This window comes from Crocuta crocuta, unplaced genomic scaffold (genome assembly GCF_008692635.1).
Source record: "Crocuta crocuta isolate KB4526 unplaced genomic scaffold, BGI_CrCroc_1.0 scaffold101, whole genome shotgun sequence".
Taxonomy (NCBI): domain Eukaryota; kingdom Metazoa; phylum Chordata; class Mammalia; order Carnivora; family Hyaenidae; genus Crocuta; species Crocuta crocuta.
This window is the reverse complement of record NW_027527956.1, coordinates 8,432,833-8,446,430: the sequence shown is the minus strand read 5'-3', so window position 1 is coordinate 8,446,430 and position 13,598 is coordinate 8,432,833. Positions and strand designations below refer to the sequence as shown.

General features: G+C 54.0%; 1 protein-coding gene across 9 annotated transcripts in view; it reads right to left on the bottom strand.

The window, feature by feature from the left end:
• The window catches only part of ATP9B (ATPase phospholipid transporting 9B), a 199,372-nt gene that overhangs the window by 1,450 nt on the left and 184,324 nt on the right, over positions 1–13,598 (bottom strand). For 6 of the 9 annotated variants that reach the window (XM_077752699.1, XM_077752702.1, XM_077752700.1 and 3 more), the window contains 3 exons: positions 10,992–11,100; positions 2,782–2,839; positions 2,217–2,420 (listed from right to left, as the gene is read on the bottom strand). In XM_077752699.1, coding sequence (XP_077608825.1) covers positions 2,217–2,420; positions 2,782–2,839; positions 10,992–11,100 — 371 coding nt within the window. Of the gene's footprint in view, positions 1–2,216; positions 2,421–2,781; positions 2,840–4,691; positions 7,812–10,991; positions 11,101–13,598 lie in introns of those variants that run through there. The other 3 variants (XR_013332332.1, XR_013332333.1, XM_077752704.1) reach the window with 3 other exon arrangements.

Here is a 13,598-nt window from a genome sequence, read left to right as displayed (position 1 = left end):
GGGGGGGGGGGGAGGGAGAGAGAGAGAGAGAAAGAGAGAGAGAGAGAGCGAGAGAGAGAGAGAACCCCAAGCAGTCTCCTTGCTGTCGGTGCAGAGACTGACGTGGGGCTTGATCCCATGAACTATGAGATCATGACCTGAGTTGAAATCAAGAGTCGGACATTCAACCGAGCCCCAGGCACCCCAACTTACTGCAACTTTAAAAAGCACACCCCCAAACATTCCAGGATCCAGACCGCCATGCACGGCTGTTTCCAGGCCCCATGAAAGGCTGTCTGTGCCGTGTGCACACACTGAGACCTGCACCTTGACCGTGAGGTGATCTTCCCCGAGTGACCTGGCTTTGTCCTCGCCGCCTTATAATTCAGCTTTATGTCCACATTATATTCATTTTAGCCACGACCAGTCACGGGGCTTGAACGCTTTTCCAGCTGTGCTATTCTGCTTTGTGTCCCGCAGGCACCACCGCACGAAGGAAGCACGCAAACTTAAAAAGAAACACCATGAAAACAAACCAACATCCCTTCGATGCTGAGCGCATTACTTTGTGTTCGCGTAGAAAATCATACTAAATGCTTATTCTTAAAGTAACAAGGTATTATACCGTGAAGTCACTTCTTGCGTGACGTACCAATTTTTTTTTTTGGCGGATGTTTCTTTTAATACAAAAGCATTATCATTTTATATTTTTTCTATCCATCTATTTGCCACTGGCTGGACACTCAGATGTGAAATCGCTTCTCCTTTTATGTCGGGACCGTGCACTTCTCTGGCCTTCCTAACACGGTAACGTCACTGACAGGGAACGAGACTCACAGCGCCCACCGCGGAAGCTGCCGGGGCCCGCTGGTGACTGGTTCCGACACGAGGGACAGACGGGTTTCCCGAGGCGGCCGCTGTACGTGACCGTCCCGCTCCCCGCAGACACCTGTGCAGACATCGTGTCACACACTCCAAGAGCGTCTCTTCTCTCCTGGGGAGGGCAAGTGGCCCCAGCGCCGCCTGCCGTGGCCTGGAGCTGCTGACTAACGGACACAGGGTGTTCTGATTTTCAAGGATCAAGGCTTTTGCCTCAAGACGAATTTCCTGACCCGCGGCGACATCCTTACAGGCAATGCTCTGACCTGACGGCTGCTCAGGGAGGGCCCGCCAGCATCTGAAGGTGGGCAAGTCACGCAGACCCCAGGGCCTCTTCNTACGGCCACACGGGAGTGCGACACACGGGCTACACCTACCCCTTCTGGGACGGCGCCCACCGAACCAGCCACTGGGCACTTTCCAACTCCGGCTGGAAAGCAGAGGCTGGGGACAGGGGACACAGAACTGCTGCGCAGTGAGGACAGTGCCCCGAGGCGGCGGCTCGGGGCTTCGCCGGTGGGGGTTCCTCCCGCGGGACGCACCTCGAGGCAGCCGAGTGGGTCCTCGGCCCGGTTTTCTGGGGAAGCAGCATGTACAGGTCACATGAGGTTACAGAGGTCAGGGCAACTCTGGGCCACCCTCCCTCCCATCTGTACGACAGGGTGACCAGGACCAGCCTGCTGGCAGCCAGAGCCACAGTCTGAGTGTGGCCCAGCAGCCACGTGTCGGGACATATTCTGTGAGGCCACCCCATCAAGGTCACCAGGTCGGGGATGGCAGAGTGGGGGTGTGCGTGCCCAGTGACCCCACCACAGTGCCCACGGTGCTTCTGACACAACATGCTGCTGCTCGTGGGGCCCTGTGGCCTCTGTGTCCCCTGGGAAGAAAGACGAACCGCGAGACTCCTGGAAACGGTGCATCTTCAGTATCTTTTAAAAAGCCAAGGTGCTGGGGTGCCTGGATGGCTCAGTCGGTTAAGCGTCCGACTTCGGCTCAGGTCATGATCTCAGGGTTTGTGGGTTCGAGCCCCAAGTCGGGCTCTGTGCTCACAGCCTGGAGTCTGATTCGGATTCTGTGTCTCCCTCTCTCTCTGACCCTCCCCTGCTCACACTGTCTCTCTCTCTCTCTCTCAGAAATAAATAAAACATTAAAAAAAAAAAAAAAGCCAAAGTGCTGACATCTGAATTTTTAAAATTATTACAAGGACTTTAATCTTTCCTGAAATAAGCTTTTTGTGTTGTGAAGCTTCCCGACGGGGGTTTACTGTGATCTGCAGTTTAAGACGATGTATTAAGAAGCAACAATAAAAAACGTTCACAAACCAGTAACACACAAGTAAGATTTCCAAGGCAACTTACCAAAATACTCATTCAGAAAAGCGAGCGAGGCTACGTAGCAGCCCAGGCTGAGGACCTCTGCCACCACCATCAGCCAGTGCCACGTCCTGACGGTCAGGGCCACCATCAGCAGCTCGGTGAGGATGAGCGCCGTGAAGGAGATGGCCAGCACGTGCACGAACTCGGACTCGAACAGGAGCAGCGCCCCGTACATGAGGATGCCGCCTGCAACACGCAAGCAGGGGACACGCGGCTTACCTCACGGACCGTGACCCCCCACCCCGATCGGGAGCACCCAGCACAGGCGGCTACGCGCTCCTGCTACGTACGGGAGGTCTCGCTCCCGAGAGAAACCCTGTGTGGGGGACACAAGGTGGAGGAGCTTGTGCAGGTTTTCCTGGGTTCACATTTCATTAAAAACAGGTCAGTTTTCCGGTGACACGTGCCCGCCAAAGCGGCCGTCCACGCCGCACCGTGACGGGGTCTGGGGCTGCTGCTGAAACCGTAACCTTGTGGAATTGAACTGAGGGGAGAACACTGCGAGCAGGAGACGCGCGTCAGTCCCGGCCAGGCAGGCCGGTCTTACCTTGGTAAATGCTGATCAAAACCCAGACGAGGAAGGTCTTAAAAGACAAGGATCTCCCCTAGGGGTAAACAGTGGAATATCTTAATTAACAGAGCGGAACAACACGCGTGACACACAGGTTCTCAAACAGCCAGGAGTGAGGAAAAATGCTAAAAGGCCCTCAGGGCCCAAGTGCAATCCCTCTCACGCCTGCGTGCCCCCCCCGCCCCCCCCCNCGCCCCGTGCGTACCTGCGGCCTCGGCTGTATGTTCTCATTTGACCTCTGGTGACCTGGAGCCACACGCTCCCTGGCTTCCCAGGAGTGCATGCGCGTGAGCAAACGCTGAAGTGCACTAGCAGCTGAAGACTTTGTCATAAACAACACTTTGCGCCCTTATTTCTTTAGAATGTTCCCATATTTATTTTTTCGTTTCTCCAGATGAAAACGGAGTGTCTATCACTGCTCAAGTTGGAATTTACAATCCCTGAGAGCCTTTCTGGAAATGAGTCCGAGAGGAACGATGGAATGGTTTTTGTACAGCCGCCCTCACGTCTACAACTTGGACCCGGCTGGGTGGGCCGCGTCCAGGACGGCAGAGTGGGGCCTGCGGTCTTGCCTGACCTCCGTCCTGAAGACATCTACGCCCCAGAGAGAAGGACGGGGCCATTAACCGACCGCACTGACCTGCTGGCGCTACGGGCTGGCCTAAGGCAATGCTCCTCAGACAAGGCTGTGAGAATGACGGATGCTGGGCCGGGGCCCCTTGGGACCACCACCCGATAGATGCGTGTGCTCACACAGGCAGCTGCATCTCTCCCACGTCCCTGCTGGCACACCCGCATCCAGGCAGCGTCGTGGTTGGACATCGTCTCCATTCACAGATGCAGGAACACGAACAGTCTGGCATGTTCCATGAGTCCCCGTAGCAGGTTAGCTGTGCTGATGGTACAGCTGACCCCTGACATGGGTGTCAACTGTGTGCGTCCACCTACACATGGATTTCTTTTGTAAATAAACATGGTAGTGAAAGTGTATTTTCTTGTCCTTGTAAATTTTTTTTAAGTTCATGTATTTATTTTGAGAGAGCGTGCGAGGGAGGAGCAGAGAGAGAGAGAGAGAACGAGCTGTCAGCACACAGCCCCATGTGGGGCTCAAACCCACGAACCATGAGATCATGATCTGAGCCGAAACCGAGAGTCAGATGCTCAACCAACTTAACCACCCAGGTGCCCCTCCTTGTAATTTTCTTAACATTTTTTTCCCTCTGGCCTACTTTATTGTGATCTGTGTTACGTATACGACACGTGATATTCAAAGTCTATGTTAATCAGGTGTTTATTTAATGAGTGAAGAGTTACACGTCGAGGAGTCAAAAGTGATACTCAGGTTTCTGACCATACAGGGTGTCAGTGCCCCTGACCCCACAAGGTTCAAGAGTCAACTGCAAATGACCAGAACCCGAAGCTGTGTCCGTGGCTGGGGTCCCCCTGCCCCGTGAGGTGGGCGGTCTCTGAGTCAAAGTGCCATCAGACGCCAGCAAGGGACAGGGGCGTTTCCATGACAACTGCCACAGCAGTCTACACTGGAGCCGTCTACACCTCTGGGTCACAGAGGGGATGCAGGCCACAAGACATGTGTGGCCATTCCAGCAGCTTCCTGAGTTACACACTGAGCCCTAGTCCTTAGCACGTGTGAAAAGTGAGGCTTGAATATAACATGTTCTTGGAAGGCAATGCTGATTTTAAAAAAGGCAGAAAGCATTAATTGTTATGTAGGTGCTTTTAGTATGGATTTCCCAAGTGCATTTCTCTGGATACCAGCAGGTGTGTGATCTTCGATAAAATGCATACGTAATTAAGTACATGGCCAATTTCATTTGACTATTTTAAGAGAGAACTTACATCTTCTGATGTAAAAATAAGAGGTTTAGTTTGTTGCCAGATTTGCTGACATCTCTTCAATACTATTTATGTGACATGATGATCAGTTTATAGAGCTAAAGATACGAAGGGGGTATCTGTGCTGTTTCCTGTATTAGAAGCAACAAACTCCTCCCACGGTGTCTGGCAGAGAACATGCCTGTGTGCGCCCCGGTCAGAGATCCTGTGTCCAAGAAGGCTGTACTAAGGCAAGACACTACAGGTGGGCACGAAAACTGTCAGTACAACAAATAATTGGAGAAAAAAAATCTGAAAAATATGCGTAACGCACTAGTGTCCAGATGTGATGCTTATTCATGGCTCCGAGAGACAATCCATGCCAGCTGTCCAGCGGCTCTCCTGGGCCCACGCGTCTTTCCTTTGGTTTTGGGAGGGAAGAACGAGTCTGTCACGGGCTGGCGGAGCCCTTCACACCCCTGCCTCATACACACGGGACATTCCTTCAGCAGGAGCTGTCCAGGCACCAGGCCGCCCCGGGTTTGAGTCCTCCCTGGGACGTCCCGGGGCACGTAGCTAACTTTGGTGAGTGGTTTCCTTCTAGGTGAGCAGAGGCGATAACAGCATGTGCTCATGCGGATAAAAGAGAGTAAGCATAAAGCCAGAACTACGGAGTATTCCGTAAAACTTGTTACTATATTTAAATATTAGACCTTAAAGACCTGAAAGTACTTTTCTATTAGACGCCAACCCAAACAGTAAATAAATAAAATCAAGCAAATTCTGGGAAAGGTTGATCTGCCCGAAGGTCATGTGGTTTGAGACCAAGGGACCCCCAGGGGCAACGTCCTCAGCACAGCTGCCCCCTCAGCCTCCCCACCTGGACCCGGGGCGGCCGCCCCCGTCCTCTGTCCCCATCACTCTGCATCTCCCAGGCTGGCGGGTGAACAGGATCTTATGGACTTTTGAGCCTGGCTTCCTTTGCACAGCAAAATGCATTTAAGACTCACCCATGTTGCTGGATTGACGGCTTTTCTTCTCCCTGAACGCTCTCCCAGTGCGCGGCTGCAGTTCTGGGCAATTATGGCAAAGCTCCCATAATCATTATCCATGGGACCCCACGTGAACACAAGTCTTCGCTTCTCTCTGGTGAAGGCCCCACGGGACTGCTGGCTCACGCGCTCCACGCGTGTCCAACTTCATGAGGCTCCCAGCCACGCTCCGGGCGGCTGTGCCATCATGAGTCCCGTCAGCAGCCTGGGCTCTGGACCCTGCTGCCCGGGGTGGGGGTGGGGGTGGTGGTCGTGGCCCCTGCCTCTACCCGCTGGTGGTGGGCGTTTCACCAACACTCACTTGCCATCTGCACACCGTGACCGTGGGTATGACGTCAGTTCACATCTTTTGCCCATTTAAAAAATTGGGTTGTCTTCTTTTTGAGTTTTGAGGGTTCTTTACACTTACATACAGTAAAACCTTGGGTTGTAACTTGTTCTACGAGTGTTCTGCAAGACGATCAAACATTTCTAATAAATTTTAACTTGATACATGAGTGATGTCCGGAAGTATGAGGAGAACCTGGTGCAGAATGTCACGTGACCACACGGAGCCAAGGGCTCTCGCTCCGTCTCGCTGCTGGACGGTGGGGGATCGTCTCCCGAGCTCTGATGCTTGGTCTCAGGCCGCGGTGTTTGGCAGAAACCAGTGATTTTCCAGGGTATTGGAACGTGCCCACAACTGGCACTAGTGTATCTCTGTCACTTCCAAGCACCTCAGGACAGTCCTTTGCTTTTCCGTCAGGAGTGAGCTTAGGAAGGCTCTGCGTCCTTCTAGGCCAGGCTCCTGCAGATGGGGACCCTTCCCTCTGCTGCCTGACTGCAGCTGCACGGAAAGCAGTCTACGGCCAGAGTTTACTAACGCTGTGCGAGCATGTACCACGGCCCCCACGCAGAGAAAGGTTCCACGGAGCAGAGAGCAGTGATTCCGCTGGTGACAGTGAAAATCGTGCTATGCACTAACCCTCTCTCCTGTCTCCCTCACGCCAGCCACAAAGGTTTCCAAAGTTAAGTGCACATTAATTTATTCTTCTACTTTGTATTTTTCTTATTATCTTGTATTACATCACAGTATTAATAACTTTTATATGAATTTTGGGGTTGTGGAATGCATCACTGGACTTTCCACTATTTCTTGTGGGGAAGTTAGCTTTGACACACAAGGGTGGTGAGTTACAAGTGGGTTCCCAAAATGAATTATGCTCAGAGGCCAGGTTTTACTGCGTTCTGCACACAAGTCCTCTCTCACCAGTATGATTTCCAAGCATTCTCCCCCAGTCCGTCGCCTGCCCTTTCATTCTGTTAACAGTGTCGTTCATGGAACAAAAGTTCTTAATTATGATAAAGTCCAACTTACCAGGTTTTTCCTTTTTGAATCATGTGTCTGACCCCGTATCTAAAAACGATGCCTACCCCAAGGTCATGCACATGGTCTTTGCCGTTTTCTCCCAGAAGCTACTCGTTTTACATGTAAGTCCCTCATTCCGAGCGTGTTTCCCCAGAATGTGAGGAGCGCGTGGCGGCTCCATCTTCCGAGTGGTTCCGATGGCATCTGTTGACAAGACGACCCCTCTCTGGATTTCCCTTCACGCTTGTCAAAGATCAGCTGGGACACCGGGGCTCGCTCTCCGGGCTGCCGACCCCAGGGGCCCACGTGTCTGTCTTCTGCCCATGCTCTGTTGCATCGGTTACTACTGTACAGTCTTCCTTCCTTGTTCCCCTTTTTAAAATGGTTTTGACCATTCTAATTCTCCTGCCTCTCCATGTAAATTCCGGAATCAGCTTGTCAGCTTTTGGCCACGCTGCCTTCCAGTCACAAACGTTCTTTTGCACCTTTATTTATTACTGTTAATTTTTAAATTTGAGATGGGGAGCAGAAGGGCAGAGGGAGAGAGGACCCCAGGAAGGCTCTGTGCTGTCAGAGCCTGACGTGGGGCTCAAACCCACATGGGGCTCAGGTTGTGACCTGAGGTGAAATTAAAAAGTCAGACGCTCAACTGGCTGAGCCACCGGGCGCCCCTCTCTCGGACCTTGAAAGGCTCCTCTCAGCAGCACCTGACAGCCTCCAGCATCCACGTCCCACACACATTTCGTCAGTGAGGCCACATTCGCTTTATGTTACTGTAAACACAGTTTAAAAAACTTCTCAGATTTCAACTGTTCACTGCTAATACACAGACCTGGAAACAATTAAATGTATCTTGTCTGCCCCGCCCCCTTACTCCACTTACCAGTCTAGAAGGGTTGGGGGCTTCCGACCTCCCACAGGCACGACCGCCTCATCTGCAAGTGGACCCTCCCTGACGTCTGTCTTTAGTTTCCTTTTCCTGCCTTATTGCTATTGTTTCCACAATTATGTAACAACTATACATTTCAGAGCTAGAGCCACCTGAGGAATATTCAACAGAAAGTAGGGAAATAGTGAAGTAACCCTAACAGTTGAGTGTCTAACGGTGTCAGGGATTTTGTGACGGACTGTATGATGTCACCTACTTGATATCTTGACAGTTGATTCAGCTACAACCCAGACGCCTCCATGGCTGGCAGGTTATTTATCACGAACGTACAGAACAGTGTGCTGGGGCTCAGGATTCACAGCTACACGTCTGAGATAATCCAGGACCCTGTGGACTGGCTGGGTCACCTTCCTAGTCCTGCCCCGTGGCCTCAGCTCACGTGGCCTTCCCTATGAGGCCTCAGACCGTCTGGGATACACCGAGCCGTCTGCAGAGCTGGGAGAGGGAGGAGGTCAGGGGTCCCGCCTCGCCGGCCGCGCCCACGGTGGTGCAAGTGGCTGCTCATCTCGAGTGAAGTGTGGGCGTTCAGAGGGGAGTCGGAGCTTTAGAAGAGGAACACTTGGCACCAGGAACGAAACAATACGGACTTAGGAAGGAGGGGGGAACGCGGCCTCTTTTCTGGAGTCCTTCACACACTGTTCACACCAGTTACTGAACAGGTGCTGACTCTGCAGAGCCGCGAGCAGACGCTTCTGTTCAGGCTGGCGGCCCCGTCAGGACCGCCAGTCAGCGTGGGATGCTCCACCACCCCCACTCCTGCAGTGAAGACGGGTATCAAGGAGCACGAGAAACAGGGTGTTTTCTTTGAAAGCACAGGACCTTCCTCTGTTTTGCAAGGGATAGGTACTCTGCTTCCCTTGATTACTTCTGAAAGTACTTTAGAATTTACTGTGGCCTTGGGCTCAGAACGGGCTAGACATTACGCAGCCCCGTCTGCAGCTGGGTTCGCACCGCTGTGCCTGCTACTGTCTGTCACTTAACTTGTCCTGAATTCCTGTTCTCTTTCCTAACTGTGCGGGGCTTCCTGAGACCAGTGCTGACGACGTGTGTCCGCAAACCCTAGCCTGCTACCTCCAGCGGCCGCGGACTCCACGCCTGCCACCGCCCACTGGCTTCCCGAGTCACCCACAAAGTGTTTAGAAGCAACGTTGAAGCTCCAAAGTATCTCCCTGGCTTCGGTAAGAAAATAGGACTCAACTTTTATCAAGTTAGGTGGCTCAGCACTTTAATGCTACTTCGTTTTCGAGGGTTTGAAGTGTCTCAGACCTATAAACAAATATATACTATAAACACAAAAGGAACAGATTTTAAATCTTGAAGATGCCTTGGGAAGATACGTAACTGAATTCCCATCAAAATAATGCAGAACGATGTCCTGACTTGAATACCGCCATATTCTAGACTGCTCACCTTAACAAAACTGAAAAGCTAGTGCCCTTAAGGAGATCCAACTCAGTCAGAACTGAACACAGTTTCCTGAATGCCCTCGTTCTAAATGCATCAGCTAATGGAGTTTACGGATCCTGTAAACATATTCTGGTTCTTAGGTAACCTGAGCATCCGCAGCCGACATCCTGAACCACCATGGTGACTGCGCTCAGCGAGTCCTTCGTGGTCTGGCACCCCCAGGCCCGCCTGTGATACCCGTGGGCGGCTGGGCCACTGACTGCCCGTGGCTTCAGGGTGGCTCATCCAGTTTTGCTCTTACATGAAAAGCTGGTTCCCCCTACACGTGTGAGGTAGCATTTAAGTAAACGTTTCTGGAGTTTATGGAAATAAGGAAACACACAATCTACTAAAATTCTAATTACTCACAAAAGCTTCCTATAGTTTTTGGATCTTTTGATTCTGTTCCGTGTTACTGAATGATAATGGGTTTGTCACTTTAGAATATTAAACCAAAGTTTTCCTTTTACTTGTAATTCATAACAATATTATCATCAAGATACTAGTGCTTGATAGATGTTACACTTGCATTTTATTATCAAATGAAATGTTATCGAATATAATGACGGGTATTTTATTTTGCACTATACTGGTGCACTAGCTTTACTTTTGTCCTGACTGTGAAAGTGATATTGAGCACTTTGTATTTCTTTCAAGGAACTTTAAATCTTACTTTGCTCCAAGTCCGTAAGAAAGCCATGAAGCCCAAAGATTAATGTTCTTTAGTTAACGATAAGGGGCCAGTGCCTCTCTGAACGGTCAGCTGAGCGGAGTCTGTGCTGAATCTCAGCGAATTCCTTCCCTGCACAGCTCTAGTTTTAAAGATGTGACTTGGTGATTTAAGGTTAGCAGTTGTAAACCTGGATTTAACTGGAGGTTAGTGGGTTTTGTTCTCAGCATTGCCTCAGGAGAGTTAGCCTTCTGGAAAACTCCAAAGTCACTGCAACTTGTGCCTGGAGAGCTAGGGGCTATATGGTCTCATAAAAAAATACGACTAACTGAAGCTTCCTTCGGGAATACTTCGATCTGAACAGAGTGTAGTTTTGGCCCAAATAAATGAATGCTCTGCACAGCTTCAGGGAGCGGCGTTTCCTGGGGCAGACGTCCCCCCCGCAGCACCCTTGCGACCACAGCCCTGGGTCGTGGAGGCAGGGACACACCGTCCCTCACGCCTCAGACGGGACGCAGCGGCAAATGGACACAAGTCGGTCCTGCCAGTGAGTGTCCTTCCCACAAGAACAGGCAGCGAGCGCGCGGCGGCCCCTGGAGACCGGGCCCATCTGCTGAGCTGCCCAAAGTCCCGCCAGCGCTTCAGAGCGTCTTTACGATCAGAACTGTACGTGTGCAGGACATCGGAGCTTGGCTGCACGCGTCTGAGGAGAGAGTTTTCCCTTCTCAAGTTTAAGTCAAAGTGAGGACGTTAGAAATAACTAGAAGTGAAAAACTTCTGGAAGTGTGGAGAGCAGACTACGCAGAACCCACCTGGGAATGACACCCGCCCGCCCGGCGCGCGCCCTCACTGCGAACGCCCTGCCCGCCCGGGGTGCCCGTACCGTACCTTGGTCAGGTCCTTGTACAGCTCCGGGTACAGCATCGCCATCTCCGGCTTCACGTCTTGGTCCAGCACCAGCGAGAACACCGGGAACATGGTGTATATGGTCGCATACCTTCAAACCGACAGAGTCAGGTGAGTGTGAGGAGCGTGCACCGCGGTCAACACGGCTGTGCCATCAGAGGCCGATGCTGCAAATCCTGATCAGCAAACCAGGTACAACTTTTCCCTGAGACTTAATACCTGCCCACAGCACGATGACACGGTCTGTAGGAACAAATGCTCACACAAATATTTTCTTTCTTTCTCAAACTTTGTATTTCGAGGTCTCCGTAGACCCACAGGCAGTTGTGGGAAACAGAGAGCCCCGCGCCCCTCACCCCATTTTCCCGGCGGTGGCATCTCGCACGCCTGCACCCCGTCTCACGGCCAGGGTGTCCCGTGGGCACCGACCGGGTCAGAACCTCCAGCAGCAGCAGCGCAGCCGACGCCCTCCCTCCCGCCGGGTCCTGCTGAGAACCGCCGTCCGCGGCCGTGCCCCCCCGGCCCCCGCGACTCCCAGGGTTTCCCTTCTGGCGTCTCAGCGTGAGGCGTCATGCTGCGGGTTTCTTCCGTGGACCACGTCTGGGGGTTCCCAGCTCTGGCCTCTGTCCTCCCTCCGGGCCCCAGGGGCACGAGGTCGGAGTGCTGCGGGCTGGGGTCTCCGGGCTGATCGCCCTGCCCGGCGACGGGCCCTGCTCCACATCCCCCGCCTCGGCCGACACGTCTTCGGTTTCCGTTGGTTCTGAGCGTGCCGGCCGCTCGTTCAGCAGTTCTGCACGGCCGCTCCGCACCCCCGCCTGGCGCGACCAGCCCCCGCGCCTCAGGGCCGCGTCCCTTCCTGGTTCCTGGTTCCTGAAACCCGGACGCCCGGGTGCCGTGCAGCTGGGTCTCCGGGCACCGCTGCCCCCACCCCCACCCCCGCCTCCTGCGTTCCTTCCTGCGCGACGGCCGAGGGCTGCTCATTACTGCACTTTGCAGGGAGGCGGGGGCGGGGTGCAGGGGCTGCTGCGGGGAGCCTCCCTGTCCGGCCGGTCACCCCCCCCTCGAGGGGCACAGGCTGCTGGGGGTCCTCCTCCCGGGGCCCGGCCCATCCCAGCAGCCGGCTCCTCCGAGGACCCCGGGGCTGCCCCAGGCCCTCAGCCCCTTCACGCCTCCGCACGCATGTTCTGGGTATGAGGTCTGCTGGATTCTGGTTCTGCTCAGCAGGAGGAATGAAGAAAAATACCTCTGGTCCATCTTTCCCGAAATACGGCCGGATTTCTTTTCAATGACGTTTTCAGCCGTGAGAAAGTCCGAGGTGGGAGGTTACCCAGCGGCGGCGGGAGACCCCGGGCCCCAGGGTCACGTGGTCCGGAGGGGACCTTCCAGGGAGGGGGTTTCCGGCTGCGGTCTGTGGGCCGGGGCTCGCGGAGGCCAGGGGCTCACAGTGAGCTGCCTGCAGATCCAACCTTTAACCTCTGTGTTCAATTAAACTGGTTGAAGGTCCTAACTTTCCTCCAAATTTCTAGTTATTTTCGTCAACCTTCTGGGAACAACTCTCACCCCTGCAGACTTAGGGGCTGACGGGCACAGCGGCTCCCCGCACCCCTGCAGCGCCTGCAGACACGGGCACCAGGTGCCACCAGCGTGGCCGTCACATGAGGGACCCGCTAACCGAGGCAGCAGGGCCCCAGGGACGCTGCTCGGACAGGAGACGCCGGCAGGGCCGGGCGCCTCGCGGAGACTGCCGCTCGCTGCTGAGCCTCTGGGCAGGGCTGTGGACGCCGGGTCCCCTGGGTGCTGCTGAGGGGAGCTTTCTGGAAGGGCGTCTGCGCGAGACGGGGGCGCCCGCGGCTGCCTCGCCTCAGGGACGCACGGACCGCCAGGTGCGCCTGCCGAGTTGACGAGAAGTGAGAAAAAGCCTCGGAATATTCTGAGCTGAATTCTACCAAGTGTCCCACGGTTTCTGTGGCTGCGCTTCCGCCCTTACGACGTTACCTAGGTCGTGTTAGACTTCGCTGGATAAAAACATCGCTCTCCTTCCCACCCACTTCTGACTGCTGTTTGCTAGGTGACAGCAAAACTGACTTTTCTGTTTACTTTCTAAGAAGCTTAACGCAAAAGCACCCCTCCTTGGCCGCTACCAGCCTCAGCACACTGACGCCCAAGAAAATTCCGGATGCCTCTCGTGGGCTGCAGAGAAACTAACTCTGTACAAGAGCCAACAGCAGTGTGAGCTTCTGCCGACCAGGGCGCGGCTGTGGAGGGGCCCACGAGAGCAGGCAGGCCCATGGCTGTGGTTTCGTCAACTCACGCGGTTGTTACGCAGGAAGCCACCACCGCTGTCCGTAAGTTCCCCTCTACACACTTCAAGTCCACAGTTTCGCAGCACGAAAGCAGGCGGGAACTGGATTTCTCTGGCCTCCAGGGACACAGTCCAGCGGTAACAACGTTGTGTGCAGAGCCCATGCTTTGACAGTAAGTCACAGGACACGAGTCGCAGAGGCCACGGCAACGGGAAAATGGGAAACGGCGCCAGAGCCTTTGGCACCTCCAGGGTCTCCCTGCTTGTGTGGTGCTCTGGGTGCCAGT